A 24,741-nucleotide genomic window follows, 5' to 3' on the forward strand; every position below is an offset into this window, starting at 1 on the left:
ATAACAATTATGAGTAAACTAGACTCATTTTGTGAACTCTCAGAATTTACGGATCTAGTTTTCGACTTCGTATGATTTTTCTATGATTTTTCCAAAATAGTGCAGAATGGCTAAAGTTAGCCAACAGCATGTAAATATCATAACACTTTGTATTATGTTGAGCAAAGTGTATAATCATAAGTTCTAATTATTGAATGTGTTTCTTTGTTAGTTTATCTTCATAAACTGAAACTTAATCACTCATTATAAGATTATTCATTTATTTAGATCACGTATATTAAGCTATAATAAGCATAGTTTATGGATTCATAGCACTATTGCAGTTTCATAAAAAGAGTTTTTATACACTACAAACGTTTTGGATAAACTATAATAGGTATAGTTTAAGATTCATCACATAACACACTCGTACAAAAAGGGTACATTTTTACAAAAAGTTTCTACACTCATGCACACTACACGTAAACTTGTTAACTCAGGATGTGAGACTATCTCTCTCCCGTACTTCCGAGAACGGGATCCCTAAAATTCCTGTAAGTTATAACCAAAATCTCTTGTAGGGAGAGCGTGATAATTGTGTATAGATCTATATTAGGGTTGACATCCCACACCTCGCTGCTAGCTACAGCTGGACCGGAAAGTCCACGGGTGACAAGAGTCATAGGATCAGGGCGTCTAAAAGACGTTGTGTAGGTTACCTCTAGTCATAGTATGGTTATAGCGAATCACATAGGGAGCTAACAATAAATAAAGTTTACGGGATTTTATAAAACAGAAAGGGTTTTATGTCAATTTAAAAGCACTTTTATATCACTAAATTCAGATATTACTGTACACTCTCGGTTTAGGTATTTATGACTACGCATCATTTGAAACCACTCTTATATCTTTAAGTATGACAAATAATTGTTCGTTTTCGGTCCTGGTATTAGGACCACATCACTTTTATAAGGAAAATATTGGATTTTTCTTGGTAACATACATCTCTCCACAAAGATCTATTTTCAAACTCTTACTGTCAAAAGCTTATGAACTCACCAACCTTTGTGTTGACACTTTTTCAAAACTACTTGTATTCTCAGAAATTCAGTGAAACAGGAAATCAACAACTTTTTGAGGATGGGACGATAATTCGTCAAACAGTTCATTTTGTATCATAATGTAATTGATTTGAATCATGTAAATATATACTTTGGTGTAACTTTTCAATTATATTTATGTTGGTTGTATTTACTTTGAGCACTATAATACTCGTTGTTGTGATACTCTACATGAAGTCCTCCACCCCCGGACGTTTCCGCCATCCTTGGTTTGGGGGTGTGACAGGAAGCATCGGTAAATTCTGCAAGAAAAACTGGCCACGTTATCATAGAGATTAATGATAATTTTGAGATTCTTGCAAATTACAATCATGTTGAAATATTTAGAGATGTTTGGCGACGTTTGTGCAAGACAAGGAATCTAATACATTATTGCTTATTTTGTTGTTTTTTATTTTGTATTCTAATTATATATATATATATATATATATATATATATATATATATATATATATATATATATATATTACAGAAATAGGACACGGATGAGTGGAAAAAGTTGTCCAAAAGCGGAAAAAAAAACCGTAACACTGATTTTGGGGGGGGGGGGCAGCCAGACATACGGGTGGTAGCATTTGATTTGAGGAGCCCCGTCTTAAATTGGTAAGTAATCCTAATTATAGATTTCTAGTGATACATTTTTCTTTCACCACTAATTACATCGGTTATGTTGTGTCGTTTATATAGAAACAGTTGACGGGTGAAGACCCCTCATTCATTGATCTTTATTATAAGACACATCTTACCACCGAATCAAAGAAAATATATTTTGGGGGAGATAAAGAGGCGCCAGTGGATTTTGTGAATGTGACATCTAGGGTGGCAATCGTAAGTTGTCTTTATCTTTTTATATATTTACAAATTTTAATTTTTACTTTTTAGTACAATAACAAAAACTTTCTTTTGGTATAGTGTAGGAATCATATAACACAACCCTATCTCAAAAATATGGTGATGATCCGACTCAACATAATGTGAATGATCCTGAATTGTGGACCCAAACACAATTGCTTAGGAAAGGCGGGAAACAAAAAGGTCCTATCTATGGGGCAGGATACTCGGATCTTCACCTTCTGATGACGGGTGCATATTCTTATGAGTCAACTTCAGCTTCTGCTGATTTTGCAAAGTCACATCAGAAGGTACTATTATTTACATAATATATTATAGAGAAAAAAAAATCAAGTAAAGAGGTACTTAATATGGCTGAAAAAGAATATATTCATATTGGTTAGGTACATCGTTGTTACGGGTGAAAATTGAAATATATTGTCATTATTAATATTAGGTAAAGTACATTGTTATTATGGTTGAAAATGATACAATGTTGCTATTATTAAATTAGGTAAAACATAATGCTATATCTGACATCCCCAAAATCACGGCCAGAAAAGACCGATTTTGTTTATGCTTTATAAAAATCAGAGTACTTCATTTTATAAAAAGGTTGCGGAATTTGTTCCCAGAAAAACATGATAAATACGTTATTAAAACATTTTCGAGGAAACGTATTTATTTCATTTTAAAACGTTTGGGATGTCATCGTTAATACCGAAACATAAGCATAAACAGAACTTACAATGATTTACACTAGTGATCTATATCTCTTTAAATCTCTCAGTGTAATGTCACTTCACTTCGTCACCTGTGATATACATAAACTGAGTGGGTCAGGTTGGGAAACCTGGTGAGTACATAGGGTTTTCAACCCACAATAATATAATTGTTATGTTTAATCATCAAACAATTAACCCCATTACCCATCCCCGTTATCTTCTTTACTCTTAAGGATTTAACCTAAGAGTCGTCTATCCTGCATTTGTTTATTCCGAAGTCCCTTACTTCCAGGGTTATAGGACTGGCACTAAATCCATAGCTGCCGATGTTAGTTCGTAAAGCACTAATACCATAGCTGCTATATCCTACTCATCGGGTACTAAATCCATAGCTACCAGTGTTCAACAGGTACTAAGTCCATAGCTACCAATTCCTACAGGTACTAAATCCATAGTTACCAGCATCTAACTAATAGGTACTAAGTCCATAGCTACCAATTTCTAACAGGTACTAAATCCATAGCTACCTACGTCTAACAGGTACTAAGTCCATAGCTACCGGTGTTTGTCCCATAGGAACTAAGTCTATAGCTGCCAATGTATACTCACGTCATCCTCTATCTCTCATCATTCATCTACCCATCATCATACCCAACACATTCGTATATAAAATACGTTATACAGTTTAAATCCTTTAAAACATGTATAAGATGTTCATCCAGCATAGACAGCAAGTATTCAGATAATATGCACACATAGCACATAGTTTATATAAAATACTTCATATCTATGTGTAAGATGAAAGTAACTATGCACTCACCTGGGAAAGTGGTGACTCGGCACTCGGACAACACTTCGTTACTCTTAAAACAACTTCCTCGACAAAACCTAGTATCATTACCACTAGAGTTTAGGCTGACGTTAACCGCGACAAATTAATAGTCTACCTATTATTATTATTATTATATAAGCGTTAAATAATGCTCAATATAACTCATAATAATAACACAAATACTTATTATAAGGTCCTAATAACATTACTATATTGAAACATAAGCTATACTAAAGATAGCGTAGGCATAGATTACTTACAGCGGGTTTTCTCGAAAACCGGGCTTCGCTGGAGCAGCGTTCCCGAGCCGAAAGGCTCTTTTCTCGGGACTCCGGGAGCCTTGGGGATTCCTTCGGGTGCTAGGGGGTTTACCTAGGCTTTTAGGGGTTTAAGGGAGCTTAGAGAGAGAGAGTATAGAGAGAGAAAGAATAAGGTTGAAGGTGTGAGAATGAATGGAACCCGACACCTCTATTTATAGGGGTGCTGACTGGTCTACTCGCCGAGTAGAGGGGACCTACTCGCCGAGTTGGTCCATGTGGTGGCCTTCTGGTGGTGCCACGTGTCCAATTCTGGTGGTGTCACGTCACCCCCTATCGCGTATCAGCCTTCGAACTTAGAAAAATCATAACTTTCGCATACGAGCTCCGTTTTCGACGTTCTTTATATCCACGCGTAGGTAAAATCAAGATCTACAACTTTCATTTAGACTCTGTCGGCTAATTCTTGACCGATCTCAAATTTAACAGTAGGAGGCGTTTAAATTGTTAAATGACCGCGAAGAATTCATAACTCCTTCATACGGACTCCGTTTTCGTCTGTCTTTTTACCGTTGAGTTCCTATTAATGAGATCTTCAAATCTCATTTAGGTCACGTAAGCCAAAAACCGCTCACACTAAAATTCGAGTTTCGGGCTATACACTGCTAAGTCGAATCTTAGAAAAATCATAACTTCTTCATACGAAGTCAGATTTGGGCGTTCTTTTTATGGATTTTCTTGGTTTAAAATATTCTACGACTTTCGTTTAGATCACTAAGGCTAAAAAGTCCTCCATCGTAAATTCACTATTTACGCTTCCCGGTGTCGTGCCAGTTCCGTCGCGAAACTTCGACGGACCATAACTTCTTCGTTATAACTCGGATTTCGGCGTTCCTTATATGTACGGAAACCTTGTGACATATTCCAAAACTTGGTTAAGATTATTTATTCTAAATAATCTTTTGTCGAAAAGTCATTTTCGACCCCTATTGCCTCTAAATTGACTTGCCCGGATCTGCGGGCGTTACAATTATCTCCCCCTTAGGATGATTACGTCCCGGAATCATCAACGAAACAAGGATCGTATAATGACTCCATACGTCATCTCTTCATCCTAGGTAATAATTATAACTTCTTTATTCCTTCAAGTCTATCTCTTAGACTTACTGATTGTAAGCAATACTTGATCGTGCACCTGCTCTCTACCTCAGATTAGACTCCAAATTATGACCTATCATCATGTGATGCACATTTAGACTTAGGTCTCTTAAATTATAAAACAAACTAAGCCTTCCTTCATGTTCTAATGTGATATAATCATACTTTAACATGTAGCATTTCTTGCTACCAATGAGCGCGATACTTCTATTGATCGCTTTGATTTTAGTCGTTTGGTTTAAGTCGGACGCTATATCAAACTTGGTTCTTTGAACCACGTAACCTACTCATTGTAGTCGGACTCAATGTGATATGACCACTAGGGTCGGGATAACAACAATCTTCTTAGTCATTACCGAAACAATGGTAACGACATACTTGAATAAAACGAAATCAATTACTGGCTTCTTGGTAACCTTGTGACTTTCCCTGATCCAAGTGTGAGTCCTGTGCTTCCGGTAGTATAGGCCTCTACTACCATTCACACCTACTCATACTCATCCCAAGTATTGTCTCGCAGTTTCCCAAGTCACCATGCAACAAATCACACAACAATTTCACACACCAGATAACAAAATGAAGATTTTATTATTTCTCAAAACTATTACATAGGTGTTCAAGTTCACCCTAGACTATGACTCTACTAGGCTACATCATACGAAACTATGGCTACTGCATAATCCGATCTTCGGGTAAGAAGTCCTCATTCTTGATTCCTTGCATGGTTCTCTGCCTCGTTAAGGATCATGTGAAATGCCCTCGGCCTTGGTGGCGTTTCTGGTCTTGCTGCTTTATTTTTCCTTGGGCAGTCTCTGGACATGTGCCCCTTGCGTCCACATCCGTAGGATACTTTGTCATTATGCGTGCAGTCTTTGGAATAGTGACCAGTCCTCCCACACTTGTAACAAGTCACTTCTTCCTTGCACTTTCCACCATGCTTCTTCTTGCATCTATCACACCATCTTGCTTCACCTCCATCTGCTCCTCCAAGCTTTGAGAATTTGCTTTCCTTGTTCGGCCTCGAAGATCCTTCAAACTTCCGCTTATCTCCTACCTTATCTTTTTCTAGACCCTTTTCTCTTATCTGGGTCTCTACGTTCTTAGCTGCCCTAACAGCTGCTTTCAAAGTAGTTGCCATTTTGACCATTGGGCCAAAGTCAGTGGGAAGTCCATTAGCAAACCTATCAATCTTGGAGAGTTCAGTAGGCACCAAGTAGGGGAATAGCTTCATCCTTTCGGTGAATGCGGTGGCATACTCATCAACACTCATCTTCCCTTTCTTCAGGTTCTGAAACTCGTTGTTTAGGTCTATCAGATCTATCTCCGAGCAATATTGCATTTTCAACTGTTCCAAAAACTCTTCCCACGACATCCTTAAGGCTTCTCCTCGTGGCATCGTATCTGCCAATAACTTCCACCAGCTCAAGACTCCAGTTTTCAGTTGTCTTACTGCGAAGACAGTCTTCTGTTTCTCGTTACAGCTGCAGCTCTCAAACACCATCTCCATCTCAGAGATCCAATCCATAATCTCAACCGGCTTCGGGCTTCCTGAGAGGCTTGGTGGTTTCGCACCCAAGAAATTCTTGTACATCCGCCCATCCTTGGTGTTTCTCCCCTCTGGGCCATCCCTTTGCTCACCTTGAGTCCCTACTCGACTCACTTGGCGGCTGTAGTTCCCTTCCTCAGATTGCTCGGGAACTGGCTCCGTCGGTTCAACATGTACGGTAGGTTCGTCCCTATTCAACATCTGTCTCATTTCTTCCCTTGGTTCAGCTAACATAGCCCGAATCATGGCTTGAACTCCAGCCATGGTGACTGGCTCAGGCGCAACTTCTTCAACAACAGGTATTTGCTGAACCACTGGGGGTTGGTTCCTGTTCCCATTTGCGTTTACGTTTCCGCTACGGGTCCTTACCATCTCGATCTATACACCGGATAAGGTGAATTTAGACCTTTACTTGACGTTTAAATCATCCTTATCGCTCCGAAACATTTACATGCTAGTTCTAATACCGTAGTCGTACGTTTAGAATCCTAAACACATAAGGTTTCCAGATCCGGTTGGCAACAGACCATAGATCCGAACAATTAACAACATATCATGCACAAAGCATTTAGCACATAAAAGCAATTTAGGCATCATTCCTAAAATAAGCTAGTGCTCACACCTCACAATCATCGTTTAGCATTCTAAGTTTAAGTCTAGAAATAAATCCATATTACTAGTTCGCTTAAACTAATGCTCTGATACCAACTGTGACATCCCCAAAATCACGGCCAGAAAAGACCGATTTTGTTTATGCTTTATAAAAATCAGAGTACTTCATTTTATAAAAAGGTTGCGGAATTTGTTCCCAGAAAAACATGATAAATACGTTATTAAAACATTTTCGAGGAAACGTATTTATTTCATTTTAAAACGTTTGGGATGTCATCGTTAATACCGAAACATAAGCATAAACAGAACTTACAATGATTTACACTAGTGATCTATATCTCTTTAAATCTCTCAGTGTAATGTCACTTCACTTCGTCACCTGTGATATACATAAACTGAGTGGGTCAGGTTGGGAAACCTGGTGAGTACATAGGGTTTTCAACCCACAATAATATAATTGTTATGTTTAATCATCAAACAATTAACCCCATTACCCATCCCCGTTATCTTCTTTACTCTTAAGGATTTAACCTAAGAGTCGCCTATCCTGCATTTGTTTATTCCGAAGTCCCTTACTTCCAGGGTTATAGGACTGGCACTAAATCCATAGCTGCCGATGTTAGTTCGTAAAGCACTAATTCCATAGCTGCTATATCCTACTCATCGGGTACTAAATCCATAGCTACCAGTGTTCAACAGGTACTAAGTCCATAGCTACCAATTCCTACAGGTACTAAATCCATAGCTATCAGTGTCTAACTAATAGGTACTAAGTCCATAGCTACCAATTTCTAACAGGTACTAAATCCATAGCTACCTACGTCTAATAGGTACTAAGTCCATAGCTACCGGTGTTTGTCCCATAGGCACTAAGTCTATAGCTGCCAATGTTTATGCACGTCATCCTCTATCTCTCATCATTCATCTACCCATCATCATACCCAACACATTCGTATATAAAATACGTTATACAGTTTAAATCCTTTAAAACATGTATAAGACGTTCATCCAGCATAGACAGCAAGTATTCAGATAATATGCACACATAGCACGTAGTTTATATAAAATACTTCATATCTATGTGTAAGATGAAAGTAACTATGCACTCACCTGGGAAGGTGGTGACTCGGCACTCGAACAGCACTTCGTTACTCTTAAAACAACTTCCTCGACAAAACCTAGTATCATTACCACTAGAGTTTAGGTTGACGTTAACCGCGACAAATTAATACTCTAGCTATTATTATTATTATATAAGCGTTAAATAACGCTCAATATAACTCATAATAATAGCCCAAATACTTATTATAAGGTCCTAATAACATTACTATATTGAAACATAAGCTATACTAAAGATAGCGTAGGCATAGATTACTTACAGCGGGTTTTCTCGAAAACCGAGCTTCGCTAGAGCAGCGTTCCCGAGCCGAAAGACTCTTTTCTCGGGACTCTGGGAGCCTCGGGGCTTCCTTCGGGTGCTAGGGGGTTTACCTAGGCTTTTAGGGGTTTAAGGGTGCTTAGAGAGAGAGTATAGAGAGAGAATGAAGAAGGTTGAAGGTGTGAGAATGAATGGAACCCGACACCTCTATTTATAGGGGTGCTGACTGGTCTACTCGCTGAGTAGGGGGACCTACTCGCCGAGTTGGTCCATGTGGTGGCCTTCTGGTGGTGCCACGTGTCCAATTCTGGTGGTGTCACGTCACCCCCTATCGCGTATCAGCCTTCAAACTTAGAAAAATCATAACTTTCGCATACGAGCTCCGTTTTTGACGTTCTTTATATCCACGCGTAGGTAAAATCAAGATCTATAACTTTCATTTAGACTCCGTCGGCTAATTCTCGACTGATCTCAAATTTAACAGTAGGAGGCGTTTAGACTGTTAAATGACCGCAAAGAATTCATAACTCCTTCATACGGACTCCGTTTTCGTCTGTCTTTTTACCGTTGAGTTCCTATTAATGAGATCTTCAACTCTCATTTAGGTCACGTAAGCCAAAAACCGCTCAAACTAAAATTCGAGTTTCGGGTTGTACACTACTAAGCCGAATCTTAGAAAAATAATAACTTCTTCATACGAAGTCAGATTTGGGCGTTCTTTTTATGGATTTTCTTGGTTTAACATATTCTACGACTTTCGTTTAGATCACTAAGGCTAAAAAGTCCTCCATCGTAAATTCACTATTTACGCTTCCCGGTGCCGTGCCGGTTCCGTCGCGAAACTTTGACGGGCCATAACTTCTTCGTTATAACTCGGATTTCAGCATTCCTTATATGTACGAAAACCTTGTGACATATTCCAAAACTTGGTTAAGATTATTTATTCTAAATAATCTTTTGTCGAAAAGTCATTTTCGACCCCTATTGCCTCTAAATTAACTAGCCCGGATCTGCGGGCGTTACACTATAATGGGTGAAAATTATAGTATGTTGCTATTACTGATATTTAGTAAAGTAAATTGTTGTTATTGAGAATAATTTAAGTACATTGATATTATGGAATGGAAATGTAAAGTACAAGTATAATGGATAAAAATATAGTATGTTATTATTATGCATATTAAAAGTTATTATTATGGATATTATAAACAATGTACATTTTTATTATCAATAGTGTGTTTTTATATTGAATTAAAAGTAAAGTATATTGCTATCATGGTTTAAAGTTGAATTACATTTATTAACTGCATGTGTTGTCTTGCTATATTTAGGTAAATGAGTTGCGGCAACAAATGTCAAACATGGAACAAGCCATGGAAGAAAAGCAAAGTGAAATGAATTTGCAAATGTAACAAATGCAAAATGAAATGGAATTGCAAGTGCAATGACAATTGGCGGCCTTTATGAAACAAATTAATCCGTCCAGTAATCCACCAAGTAGTTCTTAGTTTTTGTTTTAGAACACTAAATTAATGTTATATTATTGATTAGTTCTTATTTTTTTGTAATGGTATTGTAATGGTATTTTGAGTATTTGAATGTATGAATGGTATGTTAGTAACTATTTTAATGGTAATGAATGTAATGGTATATGACTATTATTTTAATTTTTTATTCGGTTTTTTTAGCAGAAATTTTTGATATTTTTTAAATTATAAATTTAACATAACAATAGATTTTTGACTGAATTGTAGGAAATAGATATTCTGTAGAAATTAATAGAGCAAAAAAAACTGGTAAAAAATTCATAAAAAAATTGTAGGAAATAAATATTCAGTAGGTATTCTATAGGAAATAAAATCCAATAAAATCTGTAGGTATTCCGTAGGAAAAAAAATGTTGGTAGGTAATCTGTGGGTAAAGTAGTTGATAGGTATTCTGTAGGAAAATCATTTTGTTGGTATTCCGTAGGAAAATAATCCATATGTATTTTGTAGGAGTTTCGTATCTAAATAACCTGTAGGTAATACGTAAGTACTCTGTAGTTAATGTGTTCCGTAGATATTATAGGAACCAGACCTGTCCCAGAGGGTGCGCGATAGGGGCGACTGTCCAGCGCCCATCTTTCAAAAGGGCCTAATTTTTTTATGGAAACTGTTATATTTAAAAGATAACACAAATAATTTTCTTTTGATTATTAAGTTATTATAATAAAAACTTGATGATATTTATGTATTTTAAGGGCCTATTTTTTTCTCTCGTCCTGGGCCCAAAATACGTTTGGAACGGCCCTGGTAGGAACGTTTGTAGCTAATTTGTAGGAAAAAATTATCCACGAGGGTTTTTCCTACAGACCGTTTTTTGTTGGAAATTTGTTGGTAACATCTTGTTCCTACGGATTTACTACCAATTCTGCTGTAGATAATTACTTAGTTTTCTAGTAGTGAACGTGTGAAATACGTACAATTTAAAAAATCTACTCCGTGCGGGAACACACATAAAAATTATAATAATCAGATCCAAAAAAAAAAAAAAAAAAAAAAAAAAAAAAAAAAAAACACTTCATTGTGTGTCTTTTCCTCCTATGTTCACTGTAGGCACATGCATGTTAAGGCCATCTCCAATGGGCATTTAATGGAGAGTTTAATGGGAAAAAAAAAACCTATGTGACAGTTGAATGGATATAGAAACCATTGTGGAGTGGGTTGATTGAATGAGGGGTTTAATCCCCATTCAACCGTGGTATGGTTTTTTTTATGTTTTTTTTTTCTCAATTTATTATATAAGCTTATTTATTTATTTTTTTTTCTCATTTTATTGTAAACACTTTTTTTTTTTTCTTTCTCAATAGAAAGTAATATTTAATATTTTTTTTTTTACAATAAACAATATATATATATATATATATATATATATATATATATATATATATATATATATATATATCATACTTTATTTTATTTTATATTCAATAATTTAATTTATGAAGTTACTTCATATTTTTTATTCTAAACAATAAAAAAAATATAAATCTTAAAAACATTTTAAAAAGATAACATCTTATTTATTATAATACAACATAGTGATATTACATATTAATAAAACGTTCCCAAATATGCTCCATTAAATCATGTCGAAGAGCATTTTGTACGGCATTATCGTGTAGTTCATAGTTTCTTTGAATTTGATATTGAACTTCTTCGACAGGTCCTCGATTCACACGTATAGGAGGATCAACATCATCTAACCAATTACTAATTGCATTTCCTTCATTTTCTACGATCATATTATGTAATATAATGCATGTATACATTATATCCTTTATGTTTTTAAGTTGCCACGATCTTGCTGGACCTCGTACAATTGCCCAACGAGATTGAAGAACACCAAATGCTCTCTCCACACCCTTTCTTGCAGCCTCTTGCATTTTATTAAACTTGACCCTTTTTGGGTTGGCTGAATGTGGAAAACTTTTAACCATTGTAGCCCATTCATGATATATACCATCTGCAAGATAATATCCTTTTGTGTATGTTCTTCCATTAACAGTAAAATTGCATTCATGAGCATAACCTTGTAATACATCATTCAATAACGGTGACTGGTTAGGTACATTAATGTCATTGTTAGACCCGACAACCCCGAAATATGCATGCCATATCCAAAGGTCTTGTGATGCAACTGCTTCCAAGATAATTGTTGGACAACCTTGATCACCTCGAGTATATTGACCTTGCCATGCAACCGGGCAATTTTTCCAAGGCCAATGCATGCAATCAATACTTCCAAGCATACCAGGAAACCCGTGCTTTTCTGAATGTTTTTGTAGTAAATTTTGGATGTCATTAGCATTTGGTTTTCTCAAATAATGGCTTGAATAAACCTCAATCACGCATCGACAAAAGTTTTGTAGACATTCGATTGAAGTTGATTCACCAATTCGTATGTATTCATCAAAGAGGTCACCAGTTGTGCCATATGCCAACTGGCATATGGCAGCAGTGATTTTTGCAAAGGGGAAAGACCATTGTTTCCTAAGGCATCTTTTCTTTGTTGAAAATAAATAGAATGGTTAGAGATACCGTTAACTATTTGAACAAATAGTTCTCGACCCATTCGAAATCTTCGTCTAAACGTTTGAGGTGGGAAAACAGGATGCTCATCGAAATAGTCTTTCCAAAGACGTTTATGCCCTTCTTCACGATTTCTATCTATAAATCTTCGACTTTGCCCAGGACGTCTTGAACTTTCAGCATCTGACTGTTCTGCTTCCAAGCATTTTAGCTCCTTATATAGTTGAAATGTAAAATTACTTGTGAGATGGTTGATTATGAATTCAGAAGCAGAATCGTCTGAGGATGATGATGACATCGTATAAGAAAGATATAAGAAATAGTTTGAATTGGTAGGTATGAAATAATAAAAACGTTGTATTCTTTTATAGCAAAAATATAGAGTCAAATGAAATTCAAATTAAAGTAAAATGAAATCCAAATTATATTCGAATGAAATTGAAATTAAAGTAAAATGAAATTGAAATTAAGGTGAAATGAAATCCAAATTAAAGTTAAATGAAATTGAAATTGGAGTCAAATGAAATTGAAATTAAAGTGAAATGAAATCCAAATTAAAGTTAAATGAAATTGAAATTGGAATCAAATGAAATTGAAATTAAAGTGGAATGAAATCCATATTAAAATTAAATAAAATTGAAATTGGAGTCAAATGAAATTGAAATTAAAGTGGAATGAAATCCAAATTAAAGTTAAATAAAATTTAAATTGGAGTCAAATGAAATTGAAATTAAAGTGGAATGAAATCCAAATTAAAGGCAAATGCATACAAGATGTTCAACTCTATAAATAAAGACGAACATATTATATTCTCATTCACACCTACCAACCATCTGATACACCAATCATGAATCCGAATTACTATACACACTTGTTATCTTCTTATGATCCCGAAAATCCAAACAATCATCCACAACATCCATACCCAAATCCAAACAATCATCTACAATATCCATATCCAAGTCCAAACAATTATCCGCAATATCCATACCCAAATCCAAATAATCATTCACAACATTCATACCAAAATGCATACCAAGATTCTACCAGCCTGGATCCTCCCCATATTCCAGAAAATGAGCCAACACCAACAGAAACTCCTACCAACAAACGACAAAAAAAAAAAAAAAAAAAAAAAAAAAAACTACTGGAGCAAAGAAGAAGAAATGTTGTTGGCAAAAGCTTGGCTACAAATTTCAGAAGATAGCATTACTGGAAGTCAACAACGTGATAAAGAGTTCTGGAGACGAACTACTGCATACTATGAAAAAAGCAACACGTCGAACGTTGCAAGAACTCAAGCCAACCTCAAAACGCATTGGCATTACATGAACCCATTTGCAGTTGCATTTAATCAAATGTATATAGTGTTGAAAAGTCAACACCTCAGTGGATGGTCTGAGGATGATCTCAAACGTGCAACTTTTGAGCATTATCATGCTAGATATGGTGCCGATTTTAGGCACGAACATATTTGGAATATCGTTAAAAATGAACATAAATGGAAAGGTTCACTGCATCTGGGGCATCTATGTCTTCATCAAATACGGAATCTTTCATTAACCTGGATAATGATGAAGTTACAACTCGTCCAATTGGTAGGAATGCAGCAAAAAAAGCAGCAAAAGGGAAAGCTACCAATTCCACTTCGTCATCTGGTAATAGGCTTGATGAAATACTTGAAAAACATATAGAAGAAAATAAAAAGACTTTTGAACGCTATCAAAACTCTTTGGATATGAAAAATGCATTGAAAGAAAGAAAGATGAAGATTAAAGAAGAAAAGGTAAAGAATGATGAAATTTCAATCATTTTCATGGATCCCACTACCATGTCGGAAGATGGACGTGAAATTTGGAGAAATCGTTGTGACGAGATTAAGATAAAATACAATATGAAGTAAAATTTGTATTTTAGATATCGTACTTTTTATTTAGTGTATTATTTGTAACTTTTAATTTCTAAATTGTAATCTTTAATTAATATTTAGTAATTGTAACTTTGAATTTCTAATTAATGTAATATTCTAGTTTTATTTATTAATATTATTTATAAAAAAATTAAAATGATGATGTGGAAATCCATTGAACTCTTAAGAGTTGAATGGAGTGTAGAATTTAATAGGTTAAATGATATAGTTAGTGGAATGCTGATGTGGCAATCCATTGAACTCTTAAGAGTTCAATGCATTGGAGATGGCCTAAAGAAAAGATTGTTTGAAAGGAACAGGTAATATTTTACTAGCCTATAGATAATCAAATTGATCACCTGATCGTAACTGTAATTTTTTATGTGTATGTATTACATTAATTGATTTATTTGAGTTATTTCTGTTAGTACGTATTTGTTGTATTTGCTATTTTCTCCTCATGTAAGCAACAAGGAACAAATCGGTGGCTTACTCCATCCCCGAAAATAATGGATAAAACATATATTGTTAATTATGTATTTTCAGCTTTTCAAGTTTTCTAGTAGGTGGTTTTAAAACTAGGTTTATTTTTAACAATTTGACTAGATAAAGTATTATGTTATATTCAATTAAGTTTGGGACCTAGTCCTTACGACAAAGGAAAGGTTTTGAAAGGACAGATGGATATGATCTCTTTGATAGCACTCTAAAGTTGCATTTTAACAAAGGTTGGTGATGCAATAGAAATAGTTGTTGACTCTGCCAAAATCATCCTTAGACATCAACCTATATATATGTTCAGATTTCATAGCTGGGTTCATGCAGCAGCAAAAGCTTTCAGCTTCTTCAACGAAAGAGATAGACAAAGATATGGGTGGAATTTTCTTGTTATTGTTAGCAATAACTTCACTGCTTCCTATGTATACAATTGGTGGAACTACCAGGAGCTATGAGTTTAACGTATGTCTCATTAAATACAATATATCCATGACGCTAATCTTTCTTGTAGTCCAACATCTTTATCTATGTTTACATGCAGATCGAGCTGCAAAACGTGACACGACTGTGCCACACAAAAAGCATGGTTACGGTCAATGGAAAATATCCAGGTCCACGTATTGTCGCTCGAGAGGGTGATCGGCTTCTTATAAAAGTTACTAACCATGTCTCCAGTAACATTACAATCCATTGGTATAATTAAGAGCTGTACATTTTGTATTTTCTAACGCTCTATAACATATATATTATTATTACTTTAGATACAATCTCATTGTACTATATATGATTCTGATGCATGCTATATACGTACACAGGCATGGTATTAGACAACTTCGGAGTGGATGGGCCGATGGGCCAGCCTACATAACTCAATGCCCCATACAAACTGGCCAGAGTTATGTGTACAACTACACTGTTATTGGACAAAGAGGAACATTGTTTTGGCATGCACATATATCATGGTTACGAGCAAGTGTTTATGGCCCTCTCATCATTCTGCCAAAGCTTAATGTCCCCTACCCTTTTACCAAGCCCTATAAAGAAGTTCCCATCATCTTTGGTAAAACTACGAACATACGTTGTTGAATCTTTTACTCTCTAAGCTTGTAGCTATGTTGTACTTCATTACATTAGTTTTGCATGCATGAGAGTAATTACAATTTCGTATGTCTATAGGAGAGTGGTTCAATACTGATCCAGAGGCTATAATTTCGCAAGCAACACAAACCGGTGGGGGTCCAAATGTTTCCGATGCCTATACCTTCAATGGGCTTCCCGGACCTTTGTACAATTGCTCTGCTAAAGGTAGCGTATTTCTAGCATTTGTTACATAGGTATATGTACACGTACACCCCGGAAATGAAAACCAGTGTTATATAGAATACGTGTATACATATGTATTGAAAGAAACCATATATGACTCATGAAATCTGCAGACACATTCAAGCTGAAGGTAAAGACGGGGAAGACGTACCTCTTTCGACTGATCAACGCAGCACTCAATGATGAACTCTTTTTTAGCATAGCAAACCACACCCTCACTGTTGTTGAGGCTGATGCCATTTATGTAAAACCTTTCAAAACTGAAACGCTTATACTATCTCCTGGTCAAACCACCAACGTCCTCCTTAAAACCAAATCCAAATTTCCAGGTGCCAACTTTCTCATGTCCGCTAGACCATATGTAACGGGTCAAGGAACCTTCGACAATTCCACAGTTGCTGGTATTCTCGAATATGAGTCGCCTGTTCCGATGAAAAATCTTCCACTCTTTACACCAACATTACCATCTTTAAATGACACTTCATTCGTGTCAAAGTTTTCAAATAGACTTCGAAGCTTAGCAAACTCTAAATTTCCTGCTAATGTCCCACAGAAGATCGACAAACATTTATTTTTCACAGTAGGACTTGGGACGACCCCTTGTGCGCAAAATAGAACTTGCCAAGGACCGAATGGGAATAGATTCGCTGCATCCATAAATAATGTGTCGTTCGTACAACCAAGTGTTGCCCTTCTCCAGTCCCACTTCTTTAATAAATCGAAGGGTGTTTATAGTCCTTATTTCCCAATCAACCCATTGCATTGGTTTAATTATACCGGAACTCCTCCAAATAACACCTTTGTGAGCAATGGTACAAAACTCATGGTTCTTCCTTTTAATACTAGTGTGGAGTTGGTGATGCAAGATACCAGCATTCTTGGTGCTGAAAGCCACCCTCTTCATCTCCATGGCTTCAATTTCTTTGTTGTTGGTCAAGGGTTTGGAAACTACGATCCTAAGAAGGACCCTAAGAACTTCAATCTTGTGGACCCTATCGAAAGAAACACGGTTGGTGTGCCTTCTGGTGGGTGGGTTGCTATACGATTTCTAGCGGACAACCCAGGTTTGTTACTCATGCATGTAATTTCAGTTTGGTTTCTTGCATGTGGTGCATATATATATGATGTATTTTAGTTTGTTATTGATATATTATTCTTCGTATATATTGTCCAGGGGTATGGTTCATGCATTGTCATTTGGAAGTTCATACCGGTTGGGGTTTGAAGATGGCATGGCTCGTCTTGGATGGAGAACTACCTAACCAAAAGCTCTTACCTCCACCGGCTGATCTTCCAAAATGTTAAAGCTTGGAACATTTCAAACAATTTTTTTCAACAATTCAAGTTTGAGGGATCTAAAGTGTTTTTTTTTTTCCTACAACTTATCATTAGATAGGTTATAGTGAGTTGATTAAATTCATTTGAGGAGGTACATCATTGAATAAAATATAACAATTTATTCCCGATATCAATTGGTTATTTTTTCATCTTGGGTAAACAATATGTGCAGAACATTTCGTTCATTACTAAATCCATTTTCATATGACTCGGCTAGATTGAAGTGTATGACCCAAGATCACGATTGTGCCAAATGTAAAGTCAATGAATGTGAGCCCATTATAAAACTTGGTTTACCACTGCATTAAAACCTATATGACGTGTTGCTGCTAGTAGAACCATTTTCGATAAGGTTTATTTAAGTGACAACAATTACTACCAACCTCTAGTAAGTCTAGTAAGAAGTAAATTACACGGTTCCACCTAGAAACCATAACGAATACCAAGTTACATAACATGTTTCTATTTTCAAAGGTTCCCCTAACGAATTAAATGATGTGATGCAAAAATAGCAACACACAACCAGTAGTATGTGTAGAGCAAGCACATGCACAACAAATACTATAATTTGTTAACGACTATAAGAAACAAATAATATAATTAACTAACAATACAAAATACATATTAATATGCATAGCTATGAAAGGAGAATAGCATGTCACTTACATTTCTCATATTAATAGTACTATCGATAAATACCCTATTAGAAAATAAGGTATCCAACCGATAATTCTCTCGTAAAAACGTTTCTAATTACCAACATTGCGATGAAAAAGAGCCAAGCCAAAACACTAATATCAACAAGGGGCATTTTTTCCTTAACGATGACTTAAGTGACGGATTATCTGATCCCAAGTTGTTCATGATAATGTGAGCTTTGTCTCTTCTACATCGATAATAAGATATTGACGAAGGTCTAAAATCCATCAGTAATATGGGTCATCAACAATTCTCTTGTTTCTATTTGTTTTGACCAAGTTATAGATAACATAAACTTACAAACAAACGTATGTATCATTAGAACCCATTAGTCATTTAGAAGTTTTTTTTTTTTTTAATCAAAGTTATTTTCTAAACACAAACAGAAATAAGTACACACATTTACATACACACCATATGTATGTACTATGTTTAGTATATCGTGTATTTGTTTAATGATGTTAATTGTAGCTTAAAGGCAAACATAAATAGTTTTTTGTTTATTATGTATATAGTAATGGTTTCTAATGATGCATACGTTTGTTTGTAAGTTTATGGTATGTATAAATTGGTTAAAAGAAAGCAATCAAAGTATAATTAAGTTGTAAAAAAAACAAAACGAAAAAAACAATATTTGACCTTTGAAAATTAAAAAATAAAAAAATACAGTAGATAATCTGTAAGTAAATGCCTACAGATTACCTTTATCTGTAGGCAATTCGTAGGTATTTACCTACAGATTACCTTTGTCAAGTGGCCTTTCACGCACTTCAGTTAGCACGACAAGGTCAGGATTCTCAGGGAGTAGTAGCATGGGTGACATAAATACCCACATGGGCTTGATTAATGCTATAGCAGATACAGGGGTGGTATAGAATGTTGGAAATGGTATTGTATATGGTTATGAGATGACAGACAACAATGAAGACCCTGTTAGTGATTTTTTCTATAATGGGCCTGAGCATGAAAATGAGCCCGAGCATGGGCATGAGTCTGTGCATGAGCTTGAATCACCAATGGTTCACATGCCCCATTATTCGGGTACACATGGTGGATCAAATGATGCAGATTCGAATAGCTCTCATAGGCCATTTATCACACGAAATGGTACAAGTAAGTCTTTTTTTTAATTATTATAAATTTATGGTTTTTGATGTTATAATTATCCTTATATGGTTATTTCAATATTGTAGGTTTGGGAGACAAAGTATTCATCGGACGATCTTAAAGATATTTTGGCAGTCTATAAATTAACCGTGTACTACTTATAGAAAATTCCGAAAGAAGTTGCCACTCAAATGTTTGAGCGTTTCAGGGTAATATATTAATTATTTATTTTTAATATCTATTTCTCATTCACTGTTATTTTGCAATTTTAAACGTTTACTTTTTATATTTTACAAACTCAATACCTGTGGGATCTAAATGAAGAAGGGATAATTCGTAAAGGTTTTGAGAATACACTGAAAGATCGCTATAGGGTTAGAATGAGGGATGCTAGGGAAGCATCGGTAAATTCTGCAAGAAAAACTGGCCACGTTATCACAGAGATAAATGATAATTTTGAGATTCTTGCAAATTACAATCCTATTGAAATATTTAGAGATGTTTGGCGACATTTGTGCAAGGCAAGGAATCTAATAAATTATTGCTTATTTTGTTGTTTTTTATTTTGTATTCTAATTATATATATATATATATATATATATATATATATATATATATATATGTTGTAACGACCGAAAAATCCAACCAATTTAAATTTTTCAAAAACAACCCGATTTCATTAAATTATTACAAAAAGGTTTTCAATACAAATCATTTAGAGTATTCCCAAAATCACATTACTACAAAATCATGAGGAGCGGTATGATCACGCCTTTGCCTTGCCACGGTCTCCTGAAGAACCTGAAAAACATTAAACCACAACTGTAAGCCCGAAAGCTTAGTGAGATACCCCCAAAATACCAACCACATATACCATACACATATCATGCTATCTCATAACGAGTCACAGAACAGTCATGCATATCGGGTCTACTGTTGTACTGGTCCGCCTTGTCGGGCCTTCAGTCCACTTGGTCCACCCTCCGAGTCCATTCATGTCCCTCGAGTCTGCAGTGTGGTTGGTCCACCCACACCAGGCCTTCAACTCGCCTGGTCCACTCTCTGAGTCTACAGTATGATTGGTCCGCCCGCATCGGGCCTTCAGTCGGCCTGGTCCACTCTCCAAGCTTCGGCACGTCTGGTCCACCCTCGTGGGGCCTACAGCCTATTCGGACCGCTCGCTGGGCCTTCGGAACAACTGGTCCGCCCTGGGTATCTTGGCCTACAGCACGAAGCAGGACCCGCCTCAACCCAACTCCAGTCCAAACAACCATGTGCACATAAACATACAATCACATAACAATTCATATTCAGGCAAACCGATCTAGCAGATCACATAACACAACATACTCTAACAGGATACCGACCTATCCGGTCACTAGCATAGCATCATCCTATCTACCAGGATACCGACCTTAACCAGGTCTCTAACGAATACCATCCTAACTACTCGGATGCAAACATATCAAAGCAAAAACATAACAACAGATACCCGGATCTCAATCCGATAAAGGGCCGGCCTTGGTGCCTTAGACCCTGTTGATATAGTAAGGATAACTCACCTCGAAACTGTCGGCTGAAAGGATAAGATCCCGCTGATCCAAACTCCGACATGAACTCCTCTACTGAACACCAAAACACTCAACTCAATAAATACCCTTAATTACCAAAATACCCCTGGAAGACAACTGGTCAACCCTTGGACAAGGTCAAAGTCAACCCCTGACTGACTCTACTCGCCGAGTCAACCCGATGACTCGCTGAGTCCCCAAGCTCAGAACTTCCCTCAATCCGCGACCTAACTCGCCGAGTCATCCCGAGACTTGCTGATTCCAACAACTCTGAGTCCACTCGCACCCAACTCACCGAGTCATCCCTTGACTCACCGATTCTAGACTCAACCAGAAAATATTGGAACTCTTCGACAAGACTCGCCGAGTTCAAGAACAGACTCGTTGAGTCTAAGGCTATCTTCAACCTACTCGCCGAGTTGTTCATCCAACTCGTCGAGTTCCAGCTTATCTTCAAGCAACTCGTCGAGTCCACCCATGTGACTTGCCGAGTTCCACCGGTCTGAATCCATACAGAAGCATTCCAGGCCATGCAATTGATCCAAAACATAGATCTAGCCTCCTACAACCCATCCATCACGTAAAGCGGCAAATTTTACGTGAATCCAAAGAGATCTAGGCCTTATACACTTTAGAGCTAGGGTTTGGGACATGATGGCTTCACTAAGCACTCAAACACAGGGATTTAATGCACTCTAGACCTTCCCCATTCCAGATCTGAGGTAGCAACCTCGAATCTAACCTCCAAACTCCAAAACATACCAAGATAAGCTCCCCATAAACCCTAAAATGATGAATCCATATGAGTAACAGCCCAAGAACGAGATATTACCTCAAAAGAACACCCCAACTGCAATGAAACTCAAATCCAAGCAAATCCCCTTGCTCCAAGCCTCCAAACTCCCAAGATTCCTTCAACAAATACCCTTCAAGCTCCCAAATGCACTTTGATCCACTCACACACGAATGCTAAGCGTTTCTGGACTTGAGTATGAGTAAAGAGGCTAGGGGAATGGATGTTAAGTTCTTTATATAAGGCTCAACCCCGAGAATTAGGGTTTTCTCCACTCAGCACCTACTCGACGAGTCCATCTTTAGACTCGCCGAGTATGCCACTTGACACGCGACAAAAGTCGCGACCCTACTCGCCGAGTCCATCCATGGACTCGCCGAGTTGCCCTTCAAAATTTATACTTTTAGCCCTGCAACTCTACTCTTGATATTTTGGGATGTTATATATATATATATATATATATATATATATATATATATATATATATATATATATATATATATATATATATTATAGAAATGGGACACAGATGTGTGGAAAAAGTTGTCTAAAAGCGGAAAAAAAAACCGTAACACTGATTTTGGGGGGGCAGCCAGACATACAAGTGGTAGCATTGGATTTGAGGAGCAGCGTCTTAAATTGGTAAGTAATCCTAATTATAGATTTTAGTGATACATTTTTCTTTCACCACTAATTACATCAATTATGTTGTGTCGTTTATATAGAAAGAGTTGATGGGTGAAGACCCCTCATTCATTGATCTTTATTATAAGACACATCTTACCGCCGAATAAAAAAAATATATTTTAGGGGAGATAAAGAGGCGCCAGTGGATTTTGTGAATGTGACATGTAGGGTGGCAATCGTAAGTTGTGTTTATCTTTTTATATATTTACAAATTTTAGTTTTTACTTTTTAGTACAATAACAAAAACTTTCTTTTGGTATAATGTAGGAATCATATAACACAACCTTATCTCAAAAATATGGTGATGATCCGACTCAACATAATGTGAATGATCCTGAATTGTGGACCCAAACACAATTGCTTAGGAAATGCGGGAAACAAAAAGGTCCTATCTATGGGGCAGCATACTCAGATCTTCACTTTCTGATGACGGATGCATATTCTTATGAGTCAACTTCAGCTTCTGCTGACTTTGCAAAGTCACAACAGAAGGTACTATTATTTACGTAATATATTATAGAGAAAAAAAAAATCAATTAAAGAGGTACTTAATATGGCTGAAAAAGAATATATTCATATTGGTTAGGTACATCGTTGTTACGGGTGAAAATTGAAATATATTGTCATTATTAATATTAGGTAAAGTGTATTGTTATTATGGTTGAAAATGATACTATGTTGCTATTATTAAATTAGGTAAAACATAATGCTATAATGGGTGAAAATTATAGTATGTTGCTGTTACTGATATTTGGTAAAGTAAATTGTTGTTATTGAGAATAATTTAAGTACATTGATATTATGGATTGGAAATGTGAAGTACAATGGTATAATGGATAAAAATATATTATGTTATTATTATGCATATTAAAAGTTATTATTATGGATATTAAAAACAATGTACATTTTTATTATCAATAGTGTGTTTTTATATTGAACTAAAAGTAAAGTATATTGCTATCATGGTTTAAAGTTGAATTACATGTACTAACTGCATGTGTTTGTGTTGCTATATTTAGGTAAATGAGTTGCGGCAACAAATGTCAAACATGGAACAAGCCATGGAAGAAAAGCAAAGTGAAATGAATTTGTAAATGCAACAAATGCAAAATGAAATGGAATTGCAAGTGTAATGACAATTGACGGCCTTTATGAAACAAATTAATCCGTCCAGTAATCCACCAAGTAGTTCTTAGTTTTTGTTTTAGAACACTAAATTAATGTTATGTTATTGATTTGTTCTTAGTTTTTGTAATGGTATTTTGAGTATTTGAATGTATGAATGGTATGTTAGTAACTATTTTAATGGTAATGAATGTAATGGTATATGACTATTATTTTAATTATTTATTCGGTTTTTTAGCAAAATTTTTTGATATTTTTTAAATTATAAATTTAACATAACAATAGATTTTTGACTAAATTGTAGGAAATAGATATTCTGTAGGAATTATAAATTTAATAGAGCAATAAAAACTGGTAAAAAATTCATAAAAAAATTGTAGGAAATAAATATTCAGTAGGTATTCTATAGGAAATAAAATCCAATAAAATCTGTAGGTATTCCGTAGGAAAAAAAATGTTGGTAGGTAATCTGTGGGTAAAGTAGTTGGTAGGTATTCTGTAGGAAAATCATTTTGTTGGTATTCCGTAGGAAAATAATCCATATGTATTTTGTAGGAGTTTCGTATCTAAATAACCTGTAGGTAATACGTAAGTACTCTGTAGTTAATGTGTTCCGTAGATATTATAGGAACCAGACCTGTCCCAGAGGGTGCGCGATAGGGGCGACTGTCCAGCGCCCATCTTTCAAAAGGGTCCAATTTTTTTATGGAAACTGTTATATTTAAAAGATAACACAAATAATTTTCTTTTGATTATTAAGTTATTATAATAAAAACTTGATGATATTTATGTATTTTAAGGGCCTATTTTTTTCTCTCGTCCTGGGTCCAAAATACGTTTGGAACGGCCCTGGTAGGAACGTTTGTAGCTAATTTGTAGGAAAAAATTATCCACGAGGGTTTTTCCTACAGACCGTTTTTTGTTGGAAATTTGTTGGTAACATCTTGTTCCTACGGATTTACTACCAATTCTGCTGTAGATAATTACTTAGTTTTCTAGTAGTGAACGTGTGAAATACGTACAATTTAAAAAATCTACTCCGTGCGGGAACACACATAAAAATTATAATAATCAGATAATCAGATCCAAAAAAAAAAAAAAAAAAAAAAACACTTCATTGTGTGTCTTTTCCTCCTATGTTCACTGTAGGCACATGCATGTTAAGGCCATCTCCAATGG

At 35.8% G+C, this 24,741-nt stretch overlaps 1 protein-coding gene across 1 annotated transcript; it reads left to right on the forward strand.

The window, feature by feature from the left end:
* Positions 1-15,255: 15,255 nt before the first annotated feature.
* LOC144996943 (laccase-17-like) lies at positions 15,256-17,867 on the forward strand. The gene is made up of 6 exons (XM_078956745.1): positions 15,256-15,381; positions 15,461-15,612; positions 15,735-15,979; positions 16,096-16,224; positions 16,356-17,306; positions 17,417-17,867. The coding sequence occupies exons 1-6, from the start codon at positions 15,292-15,294 to the stop codon at positions 17,545-17,547; spliced, it is 1,698 nt and encodes a 565-aa protein (XP_078812871.1). The 5' UTR covers positions 15,256-15,291; the 3' UTR covers positions 17,548-17,867.
* The last annotated feature ends 6,874 nt before the right edge of the window (positions 17,868-24,741 follow it).

This window comes from Lactuca saligna, chromosome 5 (genome assembly GCF_052625555.1).
Source record: "Lactuca saligna cultivar CGN05327 chromosome 5, ASM5262555v1, whole genome shotgun sequence".
NCBI classification, from domain to species: Eukaryota; Viridiplantae; Streptophyta; class Magnoliopsida; order Asterales; family Asteraceae; genus Lactuca; species Lactuca saligna.

Coding starts and splice junctions, on each gene's coding strand:
- LOC144996943 (XM_078956745.1), top strand. CDS start 15,292: ATGGGTGGAATTTTCTTGTTATTGTTAGCAATAACTTCACTGCTTCCT. Junction 15,613..15,734: donor AGTAACATTACAATCCATTG/GTATAATTAAGA, acceptor ATACGTACACAG/GCATGGTATTAGACAACTTC. Junction 16,225..16,355: donor GTACAATTGCTCTGCTAAAG/GTAGCGTATTTC, acceptor TGAAATCTGCAG/ACACATTCAAGCTGAAGGTA.